The sequence below is a fragment of the Dasypus novemcinctus genome, chromosome 11, assembly GCF_030445035.2.
Source record: "Dasypus novemcinctus isolate mDasNov1 chromosome 11, mDasNov1.1.hap2, whole genome shotgun sequence".
Classification (NCBI taxonomy): Eukaryota; Metazoa; Chordata; class Mammalia; order Cingulata; family Dasypodidae; genus Dasypus; species Dasypus novemcinctus.
This window is the reverse complement of record NC_080683.1, coordinates 80541394-80561646: the sequence shown is the minus strand read 5'-3', so window position 1 is coordinate 80561646 and position 20253 is coordinate 80541394. Positions and strand designations below refer to the sequence as shown.

General features: G+C 37.7%; 1 protein-coding gene across 4 annotated transcripts in view; it reads left to right on the top strand.

The window, feature by feature from the left end:
- The window catches only part of HACE1 (HECT domain and ankyrin repeat containing E3 ubiquitin protein ligase 1), a 96249-nt gene that overhangs the window by 20155 nt on the left and 55841 nt on the right, over positions 1-20253 (top strand). For all 4 annotated transcript variants that reach the window (XM_058307196.1, XM_058307200.1, XM_058307199.1 and 1 more), the window contains one exon: positions 18911-18993. In XM_058307196.1, the coding sequence (XP_058163179.1) occupies positions 18911-18993 (83 nt within the window). The remainder of the gene's footprint in view (positions 1-18910; positions 18994-20253) is intronic.

Here is a 20253-nt window from a genome sequence, read left to right as displayed (position 1 = left end):
AAATCACTACTAACAACTAGAGACACAAGAGATTTTTTTTTAAAAGATTTATTTATTTATTTAATTCCTCCCCCTCCCCCGGTTGTCTATTCTCTGTGTCTGTTTGCTGCCTCTTGTTTCTTTGTCTGCTTCTGTTGTCAGCAGCAAGGGAAGTGTGGGCGGCGCCATTCCTGGGCAGGCTGCACTTTCTTTCGTGCTGGGCGGCTCTCCTTACGGGGCGCACTCCTTGCACATGGGGCTCCCCTACGCGGGAGACACCCCTGCGTGGCAGGGCACTCCTTGCGCGCATCAGCACTGCGCATAGGCCAGCTCCATACGGGTCAAGGAGGCCCAGGGTTTGAACTGCGGACCTCCCATGTGGTAGATGGACGCCTTAACCACTGGGCCAAGTCCGTTTCCCCAAGAGATTTTTTGTTTGTTTGTTTTATTTTGTTTTGTTTGGTACAAATGCTGCCTGAGGTCTTATCTTATTGTTTGGAGAATTCCTAGTGAAATACGGCTTTCCATCTTTGCAAATGCTTTTTTCCTAACCTGGGTTCAGGATATAGGATCCTAGATAGATATTTAGGTTCTTTCTTTCTTTCCTTTCTTTTTTTTTTTTTTTTTGATAGATACTTCCTTTATGTATGACTCAATTTATAGAATATTAGACTTCTTCAAGATAGTGAGCACAGGTTGTTGTTGTCTCTTGTCTTATGCTTAATAAGGGTTGGAAAGAGGAGGGATGTAGGATCGTTTTTCTCTTTGTTGGAATTTCTTCCAAATACCAGTGTTTGTTTTTATTTTTTGTGTTATCATTTGGAAAATATCCCAGTGTTTTCAAAGAGTATTTCTTTTCGTTAGCTTTTGTTTTCTTAGGGTTAACACTACTAAATTTAAAAAGTATTCTAGGTGGACACAGTATTATCTGAAATATCCTAATCTTGAATGACCCAGGTTTTTAAGCACCTGTTGCTTGTTAGAGAATGAGTCCAGCCGTGAGGACAGAAAATCACCTACTTTAAATATAAACACTCTCTGTTATAACAGATGAACTGAGAGTCATTTACTAAGACTTGCAACCCCCATCTTGTTGCCTAGGAACTTGCATAGGAAAAAAACTGGAATTTAGACTGGAAATAATGCTACAAAAGCTAATTTTAGCTGCCTTTAGCCAGTGTAGAAATAACAATTACTAAGAAAACCTTGGTTCAAAACATGTGCAATACAGGATGCACTGAAAATTTAGAATTGCCTTCTGAAGTTATTGAAGATTAGTTAGCATAAAAATAATATATTCCATATGGTTTACAACCTAAAACAGGTGTGGTAAAGTAATGGAGAATTCGTTATAGTCAGACATACTGCCTTTGAAGAACTGTCTTCTCAGAAAATTGCAGGGATCCTGACTTCACTGTGCTGATGGGTTTCACAGGGTGAGGTTTGGCAGATAAATTAGAGGAGGAAGGGCACAAAACATGATGATGACTTGTGGTTGATTGTATTGATGACTGAGATCCCATTCTGTTATATTTAGTCAATTAGTGTCATCTGCAAGGATCATGTGTAGATAAAGAGAATGTTTAATAGTGACTCTTTAGTCTATCTCCTTGCCTCAAGGCTAAATTATACTATTAAAAATTTGTATTGATAGTTGTGCTAATATCACCTAGGTCTCAGAATTGCTTGTGTATTTCTGGTTCATGTTCATCATATCAGTGGATGAGCATATCCTTTTATCTTGAGTTGAATATGATTTAATGGGCTTTGAAATACAATATGTTATTAAAGGCGTGAGATTATTGATTTTTTTTTAACCCTTTGTATATCTTTCTTTAAGTTGAACACTCAGTCTGAAAATGCTTTGTCAGGTATCTTATTGACTTCTTTTAAGTCAAAATTACCTTTTAATTGTCTCAAAATAGGCAGTTCTTGCATAAATTTATTAAAAGGACTTCAACGTCCATGTAGACATGTACCAGTGCACATAGTTTTCAAGATTTTGGTTTGATTTTTAAACTGTAAACAAATCTTCAAAATCAATTACATATATTGTATAGAAGTAAATGTAACTCTTTGAAGGGGGAAAGAAACACTATTTAAAAATATATTAAAAGCATGTAAAAAAAGCATATCAGCTCTTTTCTTAAAAATGATAAAGAAATCAATGATAAAGCAATGATAAAGAAATGATAAAATGATAAAGAAAATGATAAAAAAATCCTCTGAAATTTGCCTTCTAATTTCAACATAGGGTAGATTTGAGGGATGTATAGAAAAGATTTGAGCAACTGGCTAAGAGCCTTAAAACTTTGTAGAATTCATAATGGAATATTATGTTCTTGCTTTGGTGACAAATATTTTTTCAGGTTTACAGTAGTCTTTTTTTTTGGAAGGAAAATTCATTTTTGTCCTAACTAAGAAATTAAGTAATTTTTACCTTGATTCATATAGATGTATCTGTTTTGCTAGAGGAAAACAAAGGATCTTATCATCCTCTTAGAAGGAAGGGGTTTGGGCAGTTGAAGTGAAATCCAGAATGTGTTCTGCCCTTGCAAACATAACAGTGCTTTGATTTTAAACTACTTTTATTCCTATTTTAAAATTTCCAGATGAAAGAAGTGGTCATAATTCCTTAATATTTTTATTTTTATATAACTTTCCTTAAGTTCTTTATTATACTGCTTTGTTAGCTGTAGAATACCAGAATTAGGGTGTGTCTTTAGATATTGATTTAAAAAATTGATCTGAGTTTATTCAGTTATCTTATATAAACTTTGGCAACTTTTTTTTCCTCTGCCCTTTTCTGCCTCATATGGAATATTCTGCCTACTGATAACATAGTTAAGAAAAGTATTATAAATGCTTTGGAAGACAGTTAAGAGCAATAATATTTATTGCTACCAGTACTACTATTATTAATATGGATATGATTTTGTAAAAAAAGTACAGTGAATGATAGCTAGATCTTTATTCATTTATACTTGTGAAACAAGCTAGGCCCAGGATATTTGACTTTCTAAAAATTTTTTTAAGATTTTATTTATTCCCGCCCCCCCATTGTTGTTTGTACTCCCTATCTGCTCTCTGTCTCTTCTTTGTGTGTGTGCCCTCTTTTTTTTTTTAGGAGGCACCAGGAACCAAACCTGGGTTTGGAGGGAGACACCCATTGGCTTGAGTCACCTCTGCTTCCTGCTTGTTGTGTCTCTCATTGTGTTTCCTCATTGTGTCTCTTTGTTGCATTAGCTCACCATAGCCCATCACGCCACCTTGCTGTCTTGCTTGTCTTCTTTAGGAGGCACCAGGAACCGAACCCAGGATCTCTCATGTGGTAGGTGGGTGCCCAACTGCTTGAACCACCTCCACTTCCCCGATGTTTGACTTTTAATTTAATTTTTAGAAGGGCCAATAAAACCTAATATTACCCTACCTGGTGTAATATATTCAATTTTGTTTTGGCTGTCAGTTCAACTTCATGATACTTTTTTCTTTGTTATTCTTTAATATTTATAGATGTGTTAAATTAACACACATAGTTGATTACTGTCTTACTGGAATAATTTGAATCTAGAGAATTAGCTATGACTGTCAAATTCATAAATTCATAAATTGATAAAGTTATGAAATTAGAGTATACAGCAGGATTAGCTAGAGACTAATCTACAGTTCACTTGAAAAATTTTGCTTTCACAAGAATAAGCTTGATTTTCCTAAGTTCATATAGCTAAATATGAAGCTTCACAAACAAAATGAAATGACAGTTGAACCCTTGTTAATGTAGATTTAGTTCCTGAAACTTAAAAGCAGTTGTTTGACACTGGTATTATAAGTTATTTGTGATAGAATTGACTGCTTTTCTTGCTGAAATTGTAGGCTGTGTTAAGGAACAGTGCTTACTTACATTCAGTCAGCCCTCTTGGTATCTTTAGCCAGCCTCCAGGCCTTTCTTCCAGAGCATGGCTTCTTAACCTTTTTTGTTCCATAAAACCCTTTGCCAGTCAGGTGAAAACCACAGACCTCTTACTAAGTCCACAGTGTACTGTATATTATTTAATAAATATATCACACCTGCCCCAGCATATCCCCACAAGAATAATGCTCTTTTGAAATTCAATTTAAGCTCATGGACCCCTTGTTAAGAACCCCTGATCCAGAGATTTACAGAATAGCCATAAACTTAATTGAAAGCTTTTGCAAAACATAGAAGATTTCAGCCTTGTGGCACAAAGGTAGGTAGACTAACATTTCAGAATGTGTTTTAGGTTCAGAGTAATCATCTTTATTCTAATGCTAGAATTCTCTTTTAAGTAAGCAGATTGTAGAAGGTTCTCTTACTACTGTTGTTTTCCCCCCACACAACTGGGTAATATTGATTCTTGCTGGATATTACAGACGGGCTCATGGTCTTAATAAATTTAGGTGGGCAGGCTTCTGGAGAAGACTTGTATAAACCAGTCACTGAATGGTGAGTTGGCCATTTTTCTTAGTGCACAGTTTATTTGTACATTGCCTGTAAGTCATGCCATTAGAATTATTTTTTTATTATGTTTTTATTTTTTTTTAGAATTATTTTTATTAAAAAAATAAAGATACTTTTTGTTGTTTTTCTTTTAGCAAATGATAACTCTGCAACTCAGATTTTTACTTGTAGTTTTAATATTGAATATCTTTTCCTTTTATTTGGATCAGTGTTGTGTTGAGAGTTGACATTGATAAAGTAGAACTGCCTTGGATTTTCTGCTTTGTAATTTGTCAGCAGTGTATTGGGCACAGGTGGTCTTAGTTAGTCACTGCTTTCAATTAAATGACTTGAGATTGATCGAAACATGAGCTTTGTGCATTAGATTCCCACTTAGGATACTGTTTTATCACTTGAAAGTTCATGAAGTCTATTGAAAATGTGTTGTTTCTTCTTAGGGATCTCTTGAAAACCATATGAAATCCTCTTTCTGTGCTTTTCTTTCTAGACTCCTTGCCCACAATTTCTTATTATGTAAAAATGAGATCCCTGTTGTAGTTTATTTGGTAGTAGAATAGTTTATTTTAGGGGATGATTTTAGAGGGAAAGTGTGGATTTAAAAAATATATATATTTTGCTGATCTAATTTTAGGCATACAAAGTTGCTTAGATTTAACATAATTCTTAAAATTATGTAATATAATTTGAAAAATACAGATTAATAGCTGTCACAGATTTTTACAGTGGTATAAAATACTTTTACATGTTAACATTTAATAAATTGTAAACACAGAACCTAATTTTGGAAGTAAATAAGAGGCCATAAAGTCTTGAGGACAGAAGAAATTATGACTGTAATTGTAAATCCCAATTATATTTCTTGGACATGGCATAGGTTGAAGGAAGAGATGAGAAACTCGCTAAAAAAATGGAATCCAAATCTGTTACAGAAAATCTTGGTTTATTTTTCTGGATGCACTAATAATCCCCATCTAGCACAAATCATAGTTTGTTTATCTTATCTGTGGAACTTCCTTTTCCACTAGACCAAGGGTTCTTAAACTTTTTTGTTCCATGGACCCCGTTCCCAGTCAGGTGAAAACCACGCACCCCTTACTAAGTTCATGCTATACAGTGTATTATTTAATAAATATATCACACCTGTACCAAAACATCCCACAAAAATAATGGTTTTTGAATTTCAGTTCAAGCTCATGGACCTCTGGTTAAGAATCCCTGCACTAGAACATAAACTTCTCGAAGGCAGGGATTTTTGTCTATTTTGTTCATTGTTTTACCTCCAGCATCTAGAGTAGTCCCTGACACATAGTAGATATTGAGATCTTTGTTAAAAAACGGAAACAAGTAGTCAATGCAGTATTATTTCAATCATTATTTTCTGCCATTTTCTTTCCATTTCTGAATGTCACTTTTTTCTTTTGTAATTTTACGTGAAGTGTCTTTTGAAAAAGCTATTCTTACAAAAGGTTGTATCTGATTTATTTGTAGCTATTGCTGAAAGTCTCTGCTTTTGAGAACCCATAGGGACTTCAGTAATTGAGTCCAGAATTCATTTTCTTCAATTATGTCATTCTATTCAATTTTGCCTTGTGTCTGTATAATTTAAAATCCTCAAGTAGTAGTGTTTCTTCAAGAGCTTTTATGTATTTATTTAGTAAATGTGCAAGAACATTATTCCTCCTCCTAAGTTTTACTTGTTTCAATGTTATTTTACCCTTTGTACACCTAAATAGCTTTTACATAATCTAAAACATGTTCTTTTATAATACTTTTGAATAGTGAATACAGATTCATGAAGCTTTCAGATTGTTAAGGACAGACAGTAAAATATCTCATTGAAGTTCTATGTAGCTTTTTGTCCATCATGATCTTTCATGCTGATGTATGTGTGTATTGTTAGTAAGAAAATACTTTGTGGTTAGACTTTTTTTTTGCTTTACCATTGGAATATTGTTATTCTGTATTAACTGGGAATGAGAATTCAGTTTAAGCACTACCCTAGATCCAATTAAGGAATAGTAAGGGTCCCAGGAGAGCTCATATTCCCAACAGGGCTCAGTAGGAACTGCCAGAATAATAATTGGTTGGGTTGTATAAATGATAGAAGCCCTGTGCCCCTGCTCCAACACCAGTAGATCTGCTTCCTTCCCTTACCACCTGCTGTGCTACAGGCTGTTAATTATCTAGGTGAGTCCATTTTAGGTCTCTGCTGTACTTGAATTCTTTTTACTTCCCCCATTCAGAGAACTAGCTAGAGGTGTTTTTTTTAAACTGTGATTTAGGTTATCTGTGACACTGAATACTTCTATTATGCTAGTTAATTGATAATTGATTGGATTCTGCATTATCTTTCCCCTTTTAGTTTAGAGTTTTTACAAAAGAAACCAGCAAATGCTTTTTTTAAATAGCAAAGACTGAAGACTTTTCATTTGTTTCATTGATACAAGTCCACTTTTTTTTCTAAAGATTTATTTTTTTATTTCTCTCTCTCCCCTTCCCCTACCCTCTCTGTGCCCATTCGCTGTGTGTTCTTCTGTGTCTGCTTGTATTCTCATTAGGCAGCTCCAGGAACCGATCTTGGGACCTTCCAGAGTGGGAGAGAGGTGATCATTCTCTTGTACCACCTCAGCTCCCTAATCTGCTGTGTCTCATATTATCTCTCCTCTATGTCTCTTTCTGTTATGTCATCTTACTGTGCCAGCTCTCCACACGGGGCAGCACTACTGTGTGAGGCAACACTCCGCATGGGCCAGCTTGCCACACCAGCCAGCTTGCTTCACCAGGAGACCCTAGGTATCAAACCCTGGATCTCCTATATGGTAGACAGGAACCCAGTTGCTTGAGCCACACCTGCTTCCCCAGAAGTGGTTCTTGAGAAACAGAATCTTACAGATGGATTTCTGAGTTGATTCTGAGGTTTTTGGAATTGGTTCTCTAATGTGATTAGATTAAACACCACTAATGACATTATTTCTAGTAATCAAATGGCATTGTTAGTCTGTGGCATGAATTAGCAATAGGGATATACAGAATATCACCATCTGAATACTGCTACTCAAATGATCTTGAGAGGCAAGACTCTGGGTGACAGCATGTTTGATGACCTCAACAGAGTTTTGTGGAGTTAAAAAGTACAATGATACTAGCTAGTTGTCCCTAAACACACTGGATATACTGTTGTTAAAGGGTGAGCTCAGGGCTTCAAATTCCATCTTAAGTGCCACATAAAGAATATGGCAGTTTCTGTGTGTGCCCTGAAGTAATTCTTATTTTTTGTACCCTCAGACTTGAGATTTCTGGAAACCATACCGGGAATTTCATTGTGTAAGTGGTTGAATTACAGCCTAAATGAATTCCCAGCCTTGCAGGATCTCTGTTGTTAAAGTGAAGACTTGGATGGGGAAAACTGAAATGCGGGGGGAGGGCTGATAATGCTAATGGGGACATTGAAACCCTGGACTCTCCTGCGTTTTCTTTGCCAGATAAGCCTGTAAAGGTCTGCCTGAGGAATCAGCTACCTGATTTCCAGTCTGGTCTGAGGAAGAAGCACTTCTGTCTCTATCTGAATAGATTGACTCTGCTCTGCCTGATACACCTGTAACTACCTCTCCTGAGGAAATAACCCTCACACCTCTGTCTGGAGAGATTAATCCTGTTTCACCTGATGAAACTAACAGAATGTCCTGAGGTGGCATGCAAGACATTCCTAAATTCTGTCATGATTCACCCCCACCACCCCTCTTTTCTGTCAGACCTATAACTAGACTGAAGTGACAATAGGCACTGAAAGGTGAGGTACAAAGTGTGACCCATGAGGAGGTGTGCTACACTGTATTAGTCAGCCAAAAGGGATGCTGATGTAAAGTACCAGAAATCTGTTGGCTTTTATAAAGGGTATTTATTTGGGGTAGATGTTTACAACTACAGGCAGGGCTCTAAAGAGCCCAATTCTGATACTTCTTACCAAACTGTTGCCACACGTTGAAGCAAGATGGCGGATGCAATCTGCGAGGGTTCAACCTTCCTCTTCCCTCTTAAGGCTCCATTGGTCCAGCTCTTTTGATCTCAGCTGTATGCTGGCATAGAGCTCATCTTTCTTCCTAGGGCTCATTTTTTTCCAGGCTTAGCTGCTGTTTTCATCACAAGGTCAGCTGTAAACTATCAGTTGAATAGCTTTTCTCTCTCTGGAGCTCTAGCATCAAAACTAAGTTCTCTTTCTGCCTTGTCTTTTTCTGTGTTCTCCTGTGTATTTACTTCTATGTTCTTGATTGAGTTTCTGTTTATATAGTCCACCAAGGGTCTGGGGACTCAATTCTGAGTTGCTCTAATGATGTGGTTGAATCAAAGCCCTAATCTTAACATAATTTAATCAGATATCTCAGTTGAATCTAATATAATCAAAGAGTATCAAGCTCGGAGGAACAGACAAGTCTAAAAACATAATTTTTGAATTCATAAATAATATCACACTGCCACATACATCCAAAAGAACTGCATGATTTTTCCAATTTATATGGAAAGAAATCAGGGTAATATGTCTAGGAATAGATATTAAGGAAAGGCAATAATGGTGGAAGGTACATAAAGTTGGATGAGGCTGAATTTATTAAGCAAAGATTCTGGACTCAGTGGTAGAGCTGGAGGTGTTAGGGTTCTAACACTTTGTTCAGATGGTTGGCTGAAGCATAGACCAAAAGGTGGCCTGTGTTACCTGAAATCAAAATGCAAGACAAGGTGGGTATAGGTACTGTTATGGACAGCAGAGTCAAAGCAGTAATCAGAATTGAGTCAGAGACTATGGCGTTGGCTATTTGATTATGGGGTACCTAGAAATGAAATAGATGGGCAGGCTAGTAAATTTGTACTTGATCTGTAGAAGCAGTAGGGTTCTAGGTCAAATGAATAAAAGTCTAACTGGACTCACAAAAACTGGGAGTCATGGCTCCTTTTATGGACTCAAAACTCCTTGAATGAAGTGAAGGCTGGGTCCCCTTGCCTCTGCTGCACTGCCAAAAATTTCTGTTTATTTTCCTCCTAGCCTTCCCCAAAAGGTTGACTGCATTGTGGAAAAGGAAATGATCAGAAATTTTGGGGATTTTTAGACATAGGCATGGTATCAACATGAATTCCAGGAGACCCAGAATGTTCCTTGGTCTACTAGTCAGAATAGGGGTTGTTTTAGTTTGCCCAAGATTTGCTGATGCAAAGTACCAGGAATGGGTTGGCTTTAATAAAGGGGATTTGTTTGAGATAAAAGCTTTTTCCAAGGCCATGAAATATAGCCAGCTCCTGAATCTTAGCTGAGGGCAACCAGACAGGGCTTGTCTCTTTCCTGGCCTCCTTTGCCAGTCTTAGCTGCTCTGCATTCTTCTCCAGTTCAGCTGCAAACTATCAGGCATCTGGCTTATCCCTCCCCAGGCTTCAACTCTTTCAGCCTCTCCGGGGCTTCTCTCCTTACAGTTCAGCTGTGGGTGAAATGTTCTTTCCCTCACATGGCTGGATCAAATATGGCAGAGGTTCCTTTTCCTGTGTGTGTGTATTTCTCTGTCTCCATTTATATCAGACCCAGCAAGAGGGCAGAGACTCAACCTGAGTCATCCCTCACTGACGTAGACCAACCAGAAGACCTAAATCGATTTTAATAAGTAATCTAATCATAGGTCCCTCAACCAAATTTATTACAGTTAAAGGGTTCACACCCACAGGAATAGATTAGCTTAAAAACATAATTTTTCTCTTTTTTGGGGAATTCATTAAATAAATCTCAAACTGCCACAGGAGTTTATGGAGGTCAGGCAATCAATGGAGTTTTAGTTCAGGTCCATCTCACCGTGGGTCCAGTGGGTCTTGGAATGCATTCTGTGGTTATTTCCCCAGTTACAGAATGCAGAATTGGAATAGACATACTCTGCAACTGGCAGAATTTCCACATTGGTTCCCTGACTTGTGGGGTGAGGACTATTAAGGTAGAAAGGCCAAGTGAAAAACACAAAAACTTCCCATACCTAGCAAAATAGTAAATCAAAAGTAATACTGCATCCCTGGAGGGATTGTAGAGATTCTCGCCACCATCAAGGACTTGAAGGGTACAGGTGTGGTGATTCCCACCACATTCCCATTCAACTTACCTATTTGGCCTATGCAGAAAACAGATGGATTTTGGAGGATGACAGTGGGTTAGTGTAATCTTAAACCAAGTGGCGACAGTCCAATTGCAGCTGCTGTTCCAAAAGTGATATCATTGCTTGAGCAAATCAATACATCCCCTGGTAACTGGTATGCAGCTATCAATCTGGCAAATGCTTTTTTCCTGATACCTCTTAGTAAAGACCACCAGAAACAATTTACTTTCAGCTGGCAAGGCTAGCAATATACTTTGACAGTCCTGCTTCAGGAGAATATCAACCCTCCAGCCCAATGTCATGACCTTGATCATCTCTCCCTTCCACAAGACATCATACTGGTCCATTATATTGATGATGTTATGCTGATTGGCTTAAGTGAGCAGGAAGTAGTGACTACACTAGACTTGCTGGTAAGGCCTTTGCATATCAGAGGGTGAGAGATAAATCCAACAAAAATTCTGGGGCCTTATACCTCAGTGAAATTTCTAGGCATCTAATGGGGTGAGGCATTGTGATATACCTTCTAAGGTGAAGGATAGCTGTTACATCTTGTCCCTTCTACAACCAAAAAGGAAGGACAATGCCTAGTTGGCCTCTTTGGATTTTGGAGGGAACATACTCCTCATTTGGGTGGGCTACCCTGACCTGTTTACTGAGTGACCAAAAAAGCTGCTAGAACAAGAGGAGCTCTGCAATGGGTCTGTCTGCTCTGCCACTTGGTCCATATGATCGATCACATCCAATGGTGCTAAAAGTTTCAGTAGCAAATAGAGGTGTCTTTGACAGGAGAATTACAGCACAGACCCTTAGGATTGTGGAGCAAAGCCCTACCATCCTCTGCATATTACTTCTCTACTTCAGAAAAATAGCTCTTGGCCTGCTCCTGGACCTTGTAGAAACTGATCACTTAACGACTAGCTAGTAAGCTACCACGAGATCTCAGTTGTCCGTCATGAGTTGACCCACCAAGCCATAAAGTTGGATGTGCACAGCAATACTCAGTAATGAAATGGAATTGGTATGTATGAGATTGCACCTGAGCAGGTCCTGAAGGCAAAAGTAAGTTACATGAGGAAGTGACTGAACTGCCCATGGTCACCTCTTCTGCCACATTACCTTCTCTTTCCTATACCAGAGTTAAGGCCTCTTGGAGAGTTCCTTAGCCAACTGGCTGAGGAAGAGAAAACATGGGCCTGGTTTATAGCTAGTTCTGAACAGTATACAGGTTCCACCCAAAAGTGGATAGCTGCAGCACCACAGCTCCTTTCTGGAACATCCCTGAAGGATACTGGTGAAGGGGAATCTTCTGAGTGGGTAGAATTTTAAGCAGTGTACCTGGGTTGTTCATTTTGTTTGGTAGGAGAAATGACTGGATGTGTATTTATATCCTGATTCATGGGGTATGCCCAGTGGTTTGGCTGGATGTTCAGGGACTTGGAAGGCACATGATGGGGAAATTGGTGACAAAGAGGTCTGAGGAAGAGGTATGTGATATAGACCTTTCTGAATAGGTGAAAAAACATGAAAATATTTGCATTGTTTGAGAATCCTCACCAGAGGGTAACTTCAGTAGAAGAGGATTTTAATCATCAAGTGGGGAGGATGACCTGTACTATGTACACAGTACTATGTACATAGTATTATGTACGATGGCTACCCCCAGCCAATAGTCATCAACAGTTGAATATAGTGGTCGTGATGGTAGGGATGGGGTTATGCATGGGCTTAGCAACATGGTCTTATACTCACCGAGACTGACCGACTCCTGACACTGCTGAGGGCCCAATTTGCCAGCAGCAAAGACTTACACTCAGTCCCCAGTATGGCACCATTCTCTGAAGTGATAATCCTGCTACCTGGTGGCAGGTTAATAACATTATACCACTTCCATCATGGAAGGGGCAACATTTTGTTCTTCCTGGAATAGACAGCACTTTGGATAGGCATTTACCTTCCATGCTGTGACAGTTTCAGATGATTTTTGTGAATCCCAAAAAGAGAAAATTAGGTTTGTAAACTAATCAGTTCTTCTGGGTGTGATGCCCTTTGATTATATCTGATTCAGTTGAGGGGCCCTTGATTAAATATCCTGTTACGATTAGGGCTTTGATTGAACCATGTCAGTTAGGCGTGACTTAGGTTGAGTCCTCGCCCCATTCATGAGCTGATAAAAGTGAATACTTACTCCAGGAGACACATGGGAAGAGAGAGAGCTCTCTTCCCACATATTTTAATTCCTGGGGTCCCTGGGGAGAAATGAGTCATTTACCTGTTAGTTTGCAGCTGACCTTGGGAAGAGATCAGAACAGCTGAGAAGACCTGAAAAGAAATGAGCCCTATGCCAGGAGAGAGACAAGCCCTATGTCAGCCCTGCAGCTGAGAGAGAGAGGAAGCCCAGAGGGGAAGGCTGAATCCTTTTAGAGATCAGGGACCATCTTTCTTCGACATGTGGCAACTGACATTGGTGAGAAAGCAACCTTGAGTTGGACTCTTTAAGGCCTTGTTGCTGTAAGCTTTTATCCCAAATACCCTTTATAAAAGCCAACAGATTTCTGGTACTTGGCATTGGCACCCCTTTGGCTGACTTAATACACATGCCTACAGTGCCTCTGCCAAAACTGTCATCTGTGGACTTACAGAATATCTTATCTACCATCATGGTATTCTCCACAGCATTGCTTCTGGTCAGGAATCATGGGGTAGAAATGGGAGTGGCACTACCTACTATTACCCCTAGTGATCCACTGGAAAAATTTTTGCTTCCTGTCTCTGTGATCTTCTTGTCTCTGGTCTTCAGGTCTTAGTTCCAAAAGGAAGAGTGCTTCCACCAGGAGAGACAATGATTCCATTGAACTGGAAGTTAATACTGACACCTGGCCACTTTGGACTCTCATGCCTCTGAACCAACAGGCAAAGAAGGGAATTACTCTACTGGCTTGGGTGGATGATTAGCAAGGGGAAATAGGACTGTTACTACACAATGGAGGTTAAGAAGAGTTTGCCTGGAATACAAGAGATCCCCTACAGTATCTCTTACAACTACCCTGTGATTAAAGTCAATGGAATACTGCAGCAACCCAAATGAGACAAAGACTACTAATGGCCCAGACTTCTTGGGAATGAACAAAGAACAAAACTGAAGTGCATTCTGAGCATAAAGGGAATAGTGACTGCATAGTGGATCAGTGTAGTTATAAATATTGCTATGTCCATGTAACCAGTTGCAGAAATGAAGACTATAAAGGTTATGAATTTTTCTGCCTTGTTTTTTATGAATATGTTTATATATATGCTTAAAGCAGATATCTTTGTTTTCTTCCTTATCTACTTATATAGCATAAGATGTATTAACTATGTCTTATTATGTAAATTATAGTATGTCAAATTCAAGAGTGAATATCCTCTTCTGGGGAAGCAATTAGTGTGTTTTGGTTGTATGCAGGACAGTTGAATTATAGGTGAGAATATGACTTTTAGTTTTATTTATAGATCAAGTATTGTTTAAAGAGTTGTGTGTGGGTACCAAGTTGGGTAGACTGATGTTTTTTTCCATGTGTCAACTTGGCCAAGTTACAGTGTCCACTTGTTTCATGGATGGTTATTTTGAGGTTATTTGGATGATTTAAATCATTAGTCACTTGTTTGCTTCTATGATTGATTACATCTACACTTAACAAAGGAGATTGCCTTCAGCTATGAGAGAGGTCTCATGCAAGCATTTGAAGACCTTAAAGGGAGAACTGATGATTTCAGCATTTGAAAGAATTCCTATCTCTACTTCAGCCAGCCAGCTTCTCCTGGGGAATTCATTGAAAGCTTCAGTGGTGTTCCCAATTTATGGCCTGCCATGTGGAATGTGGCTTTGCCAATCCCCATATAATAATCTCATATCTCATATTTACACACACACAAACACACACTATACACAGACATGTATCCTCTCTCTCCTGTATCTCTGGAGAACCCTAATACATAAATATTTCCGCATATATTTCCTCTCACCTGAGCCTTTTGGGAGATTTGAGTTTATTGTTTGTAATTTCCACAATAGGAATGAAAATAATTGCTGCTGTTCAGTTCACTCCTGTTTCGGGACCATACAGCCACAATTTAAGCCATGACTAAAGGCCCAAATTGGCCCTCTCCTATAAAATGCTAACCTAAATTCTTACTCTTCTTGAATTTGAAAGATGTACTTAACCACTTTTCTTACAGTTAAAGGATTTAAATAACTGATAATTTTTACTTAACAATGCTTCTGTTACACAGATTTTAGAATTCATCATGACAAATTCAAATAGCAATATATTAAAAACTATATCTTACCTATTTAAAATACTTTATTTTTATCAAAATTTATATAATAAAAAGTAATAGTCTTTTACCCTCTTCTATGTCAAATCCTGATCACAAGAGGCGACACTTTTCAACTCTTTGCATTTCTTCTGGTATTTATTTCCAAATAATTTACTTTTACTGCTCTTTCTCAATTTATGACATTTAGATGTTACCTAATCATTTTTTGTTACAGTAAATGATGATTTAACTTATTTGAATCTACTCCAGTTCCCTCTCCACCCATATCTAAAAGTAGTTGTATCATAGATTTTAGTTAAACAATATTAGGTATTTATATGGTTAGGTAAAATATTGTTTACTGTATTCACTGAATATTTTTTTCCCAGCATCTTGTTCTTTTTCTCATGGATATATCTTCTGTTTATTCCCTGAGATCAATTACTTTTCTAATATTTGATGTTTTTTATAATAACATTTTCTTTCCAGGGTGACTCTTTTTCTTAAAGTTAATAATTGACCTTGCTTATTTTTTCTTTGTATGAATCAGTAATTCTTTCTATATGCTCCTGTAGACTACTCCCAGTGTTATTTTCCACAAAAACAAATTTATTAGATTTCAATTTTTTGGATTTCACATCTTCTATTTTGGCTTATTCCCTTGTTTTGCAGGAGGGTACCTTCTCATAACTTCTCATGCAAAGGTGCGTTGGAGGCCATTTTTCTGTTTTTGAAATCTTACATAGCTGAACATGTTTTTTATTTATACCCATATATTTGAACAATAGTGTTGCTGGCCACAGGTTACACATTAGAAGTTATTTACATTACAATTTTGAGGGCATTTCACCTTTTAGATGCCAGTGTTCCTATTGAGAAGTTTAATGACAATCTGATTTATTTCTGTAAGCTTTTGTTTTTTAAAATTTTATCCCCAGTATTATAAAATTCCTCTTTGTGCTTTGTTGAAGGTCTTCTAATTATTGGACAGGGCTTATAGTGGGCCCTTTCAATCTGGCTATTATGTCATTCTGTTCTGGGTGTTTTTGGGTATTATTTGGAATGATTTCCCTTACTTCCCTACCCCCTTCATTTTCTTTAATCTCAGTTTCTACACTTATGTCTCTCTGGATGATCGATAGATTAATTTTCTCATCCTTCCTGCTTTTTACTTTCTACTTTGAGGAACAATGAGGGTTTCTAACATTGTCTTTCTAAACTTTGTTTGAACTTTTATTTCTGTTATCACATTTTATATTTCTTTTATATTTCATTTTATATTTCTTTTACCCCAGCATTTTGTTCTTGTTCCATGGTTTATTAGTCAGCCAAAGGAGAGCTGATGCAAAATACCAGAAATTGGTTGGTTTTTTAAAGGGTATTTATTTGGGGTAGAAGCTTACAGATCCATGTCCATAAAGCATAAGTTACTACCCTCACCAATATCTATTTGGAGCAAATTGGCTGCCGACGTCTGTGAGGGTTCAGGCTTCCTGGGTTCCTACGTTCCTGGCGCTTGCTTTCCTCTGGCTTCAAGGTTCCTTCCTTTGGGGGCTGGCTTCTCTTTCCTCTGCATGCTGAATTCCCAGGGCTCCAGTTTAAGTCTTAAGCATCAAACTCCAAAATCAAAACTCCAACATTAAAAGCCTCAACTCTTCACCTGTGCCTTTTATCTGTTAGTCCCCATCCACAAGGGGTGGGGACCCAACAGCCTAATCATAACTCAGTCATGTCTAACTACAGATCAGATTACAAGCATAATCCAATATTTCTTTTTGGAATTCATCAATTATGTCAAACTACTACACATAGGTATAATACTCCTGTTTTCTTTCTGAGTATATCAGTTACTTTTCTAATTTATTGTTGTTTTCTTTGGCTCCCTATTTTGTCTTTAGTTTTCTGAGTTCCTTTTTTCTATTTGTTTTGATTTTTGTCTTTCAGATAAGAGATCTGCCTCAGTTGTCTCCTAAATATTGTCTGTCTATTTCATATGTAGTGGTATGGTACTAAAATGTTGACTGGGTTTATTGGCTAGTTGGCTTTACTGTAGACCACAGTTTCTCAATCTGGCAATACTGATATTTTTACTAGAATAAAAATATTCAGTTCATTCTAGGACATTTATCTAGATACAGGTAGCACACTCCGTCCCCAATCATGAAAATCAAAATGTCTTTTGATATTGCCAGATGTCCCCTATGCAATATCACCACAGTTGAGAACTCTACTGTATGCTGATTGGCTTGAGTTGGGCTTTTTCACTGGGGCCTCTGAAACACTAGTAACTGTAGGAATCTATTCTGGCGCAAGTTTCTAGGAAGGAAACCATTAATTTCCTCCTGTCCGAGGTTTTAAACCAGATTGCTGCATTTCTGGGTGCCTACCTGAATGTTGGGACTGGGAATTTTCACTTAATTTTTGGTTTTCAGCTTGGCACCTCATCTCTGCCTTAAAATGTATTTCTTGTCTGCCAATTTAGAGCCACCCACACACTTTGTCCAGAGAATGAACCTTCCATCTTTTGAGACAGTCTAGGGAGGGACAGTAGCCAGCGGCAGAGTTTAAGGGGAAGAGTTCTAGGGAGGGTCCAGTTGTTTAGTTTACAGGCTTTCGACTCTTTTCCTGTTTTCAGCTCCGTTTAACCATCCCTACATCCTGAGGTACTTGATACTTCCTAATTCTGTGTTTTCCTGTGTTTATGTTCTGTAGTGAGTATTTGTTTGCTTTTATTAGAATATCCCCTTTGCAGGCACTTGGGCATCATCTTTTTTTGATCTGCTAGAACAGTTAATATCCTTCCATTTACTTTCCATCTTCCAAAAAATGTATTGACTTCTCTAGTATGCTGTTGTAATCTTTCCTATTCTTCCTGTGTGTTATACTCCTTTTTATCTTACTTCCATTAACTAGGTTTTAGAGTAGCAATACAGATGAGCATGTGTTCATTCCAGAAGTAATATTCAACAGTGTAATTCCAGAAACGGTTTTGTTTCTCTTACAAGAAAAGCTTAAAAGGTGATCATAGGAATAAAACTAGAAAATACATTTTTAAATGTTTTTAGGTAGACCCTGTACTATCCCCAATCATCAGATATATATTCTTAAGATTTTATATTAGCTTGCTTTCTCTGATGAGTTAAATGATTATAGAACTTAGGGAAAATTGCATATGTGAATGACTATCAGAAAAATCGAGTCAGCATTGGGTATTGTTAATAGCAAAATAACTTCTCAGCTTTTAACATTTTGTGCTTATGCTTTTTTTTGAGGTACTGCGGCCGAGGATTGAACCCGGGCCTTGTATGTGGGAAGTCAGTGCTCAACCACTAAGCCACATTGGCTCCCTTGAGTTGTTTTGTTTGTTTGCTTGTAGTTTTTTTAAAAATTGTTTTTAAGTAGTCAGTGGGAACTGAACCCAGGACCTCTCATATGGGAAGCAGGCACTGACCTGCTTGAGCCACATCCACTCCCTAATTACGCTTTTTGATTCTAGGAAAGTTAGAATTCTGTATTTTGTGTTTTTAGAGGTAAAAAATTCTGATTTTTAAATTCAAACATCTAGAGGAGTATTGTCTAGTGCTCCTAGTAGTTACTAGCCATATGTGACCATATACATATAAATTAGTTAAAATTAATAAAATTAAAAATTCAGTTTCTCAGTTATAGTAACCATATTTCAAATATTAATAGCCACATGTGACCAATGGCTACTATATTATATGGCACTGCTCTGCAGCCTTCTCAAGTTACACAGTTTATATTATGTTGATAATTTCATATATACTATACAGTACATGAGAGACTTGGAGAGTTTAACCAAAAAGTTGAATTTATTCAGGCATTGTAATTGTCACATGCCTACTCAAATCCCCTTTAAAGCATCAAGTTGTGGTAAGAACATTTTTTAGAAAGAGATTGAGATATTAATAATTCAATCCCTATTTCTATATAGCTGTATGGATAAGAATTGAGATAATAGTGTCTTTTGACTTTTCTGGCTTTACTTTCAATTTTTTTTTCCCTCCAGACAGTGCAATGCTTGCTAGACAGCGGTGCTGATATTAACAGGCCAAATGTATCTGGAGCCACTCCATTGTACTTTGCTTGCAGGTATGATATTTTATATTTCAAGATGCTTCCATTAATGAATGGTGTTTTTTAATTAATTAATTAATTACTCTACCCTTCCCAGCCCCACCCCCGTTGTCTGTTTTCTGTGTCTATTTGCTGCATCTCCTTTATCCGCTTCTGCTGTTGTCAGCGGCACGGGAATCTGTGTTTCTTTTTGTTGCGTCATCTTGTTGTATCAGCTCTCTCTGTGTGTGGCACCATTCCTGGGCAGGCTGCACTTTCTTTCATGCTGGGCGGCATTCCTTATGGGGCACACACCTTGCGTGTGGGGCTCCCCTGCACAGGGACACCCCTGTGTGGCACGGCACTCCTTGTGCGCATCAGCACTGCGCATGGGCCAGCTCCACAAGGGACAAGGAGGCCCCGGGTTTGAACCACGGACCTCCCATGTGGTAGACGGATGCCCTAACCACTGAGCCAAGTCTTCTGCCAATGAATGGTGTTATCTGCTGTATTTCCAAACACAAACATTTCTGTGTATTTTCTAAGGCTCTCTTGTTTCCCAGAAAATACTATGCTTTCTTTTAAGAAAGTATAATGTTACGGTTCTGCTATTTAACTGCATGCAAAAAAGTATTTTCTATTATATTTGTCATTGTTTTTATTTGCTATAGGTAGGAGCCTTTGATGTACTTGTTTATCCTAATTTTAGATTAATTACTTACTACAAAAAGACATCTGTAGTCCAGTAATTCCCACAGTCCATTCTATTATGTAACTGGGTCGGTTCCAAAGGGATAAGCTATTGAAGTATGTCTTAGTTTGATGACATATCTTTGCTTTTTCTAGATCTATACCTTAAAAAATTCTTGAATCTCTTTCGTTAGATATTAAGTTGTACATTAAGATATTTTTGCACTTTTGTCTTTGTTAATTTCCTTGAAGTATGTATTTTATTTCATTTATTCATTTATGTAATTAGCAAACATTTAGGTATCACTGACTGTGTGCCCTGCATTTGTTATAGGCTTCAGTGATACTGAAATGAATAATCCCCAGAATCCAAGGAGGTAACAGTATAATTATACACATGTACACAGACTTGTGTGTAGTATATATTTGTAATGCTATATAAATGTAGTTTGCTTTTGGGGTCAGTTCACAATACATTATAGTGATTCTTCTCTTTGGCTTAGATTGTTTTATTTATTTAGGCCCTTAAATTCAGATGTAGAGCTCTCTGGAAAGCTCCTCTTTTCTATCCTTTTTCCTGTTTTAAGTCATTTTACTTGAAAGGTT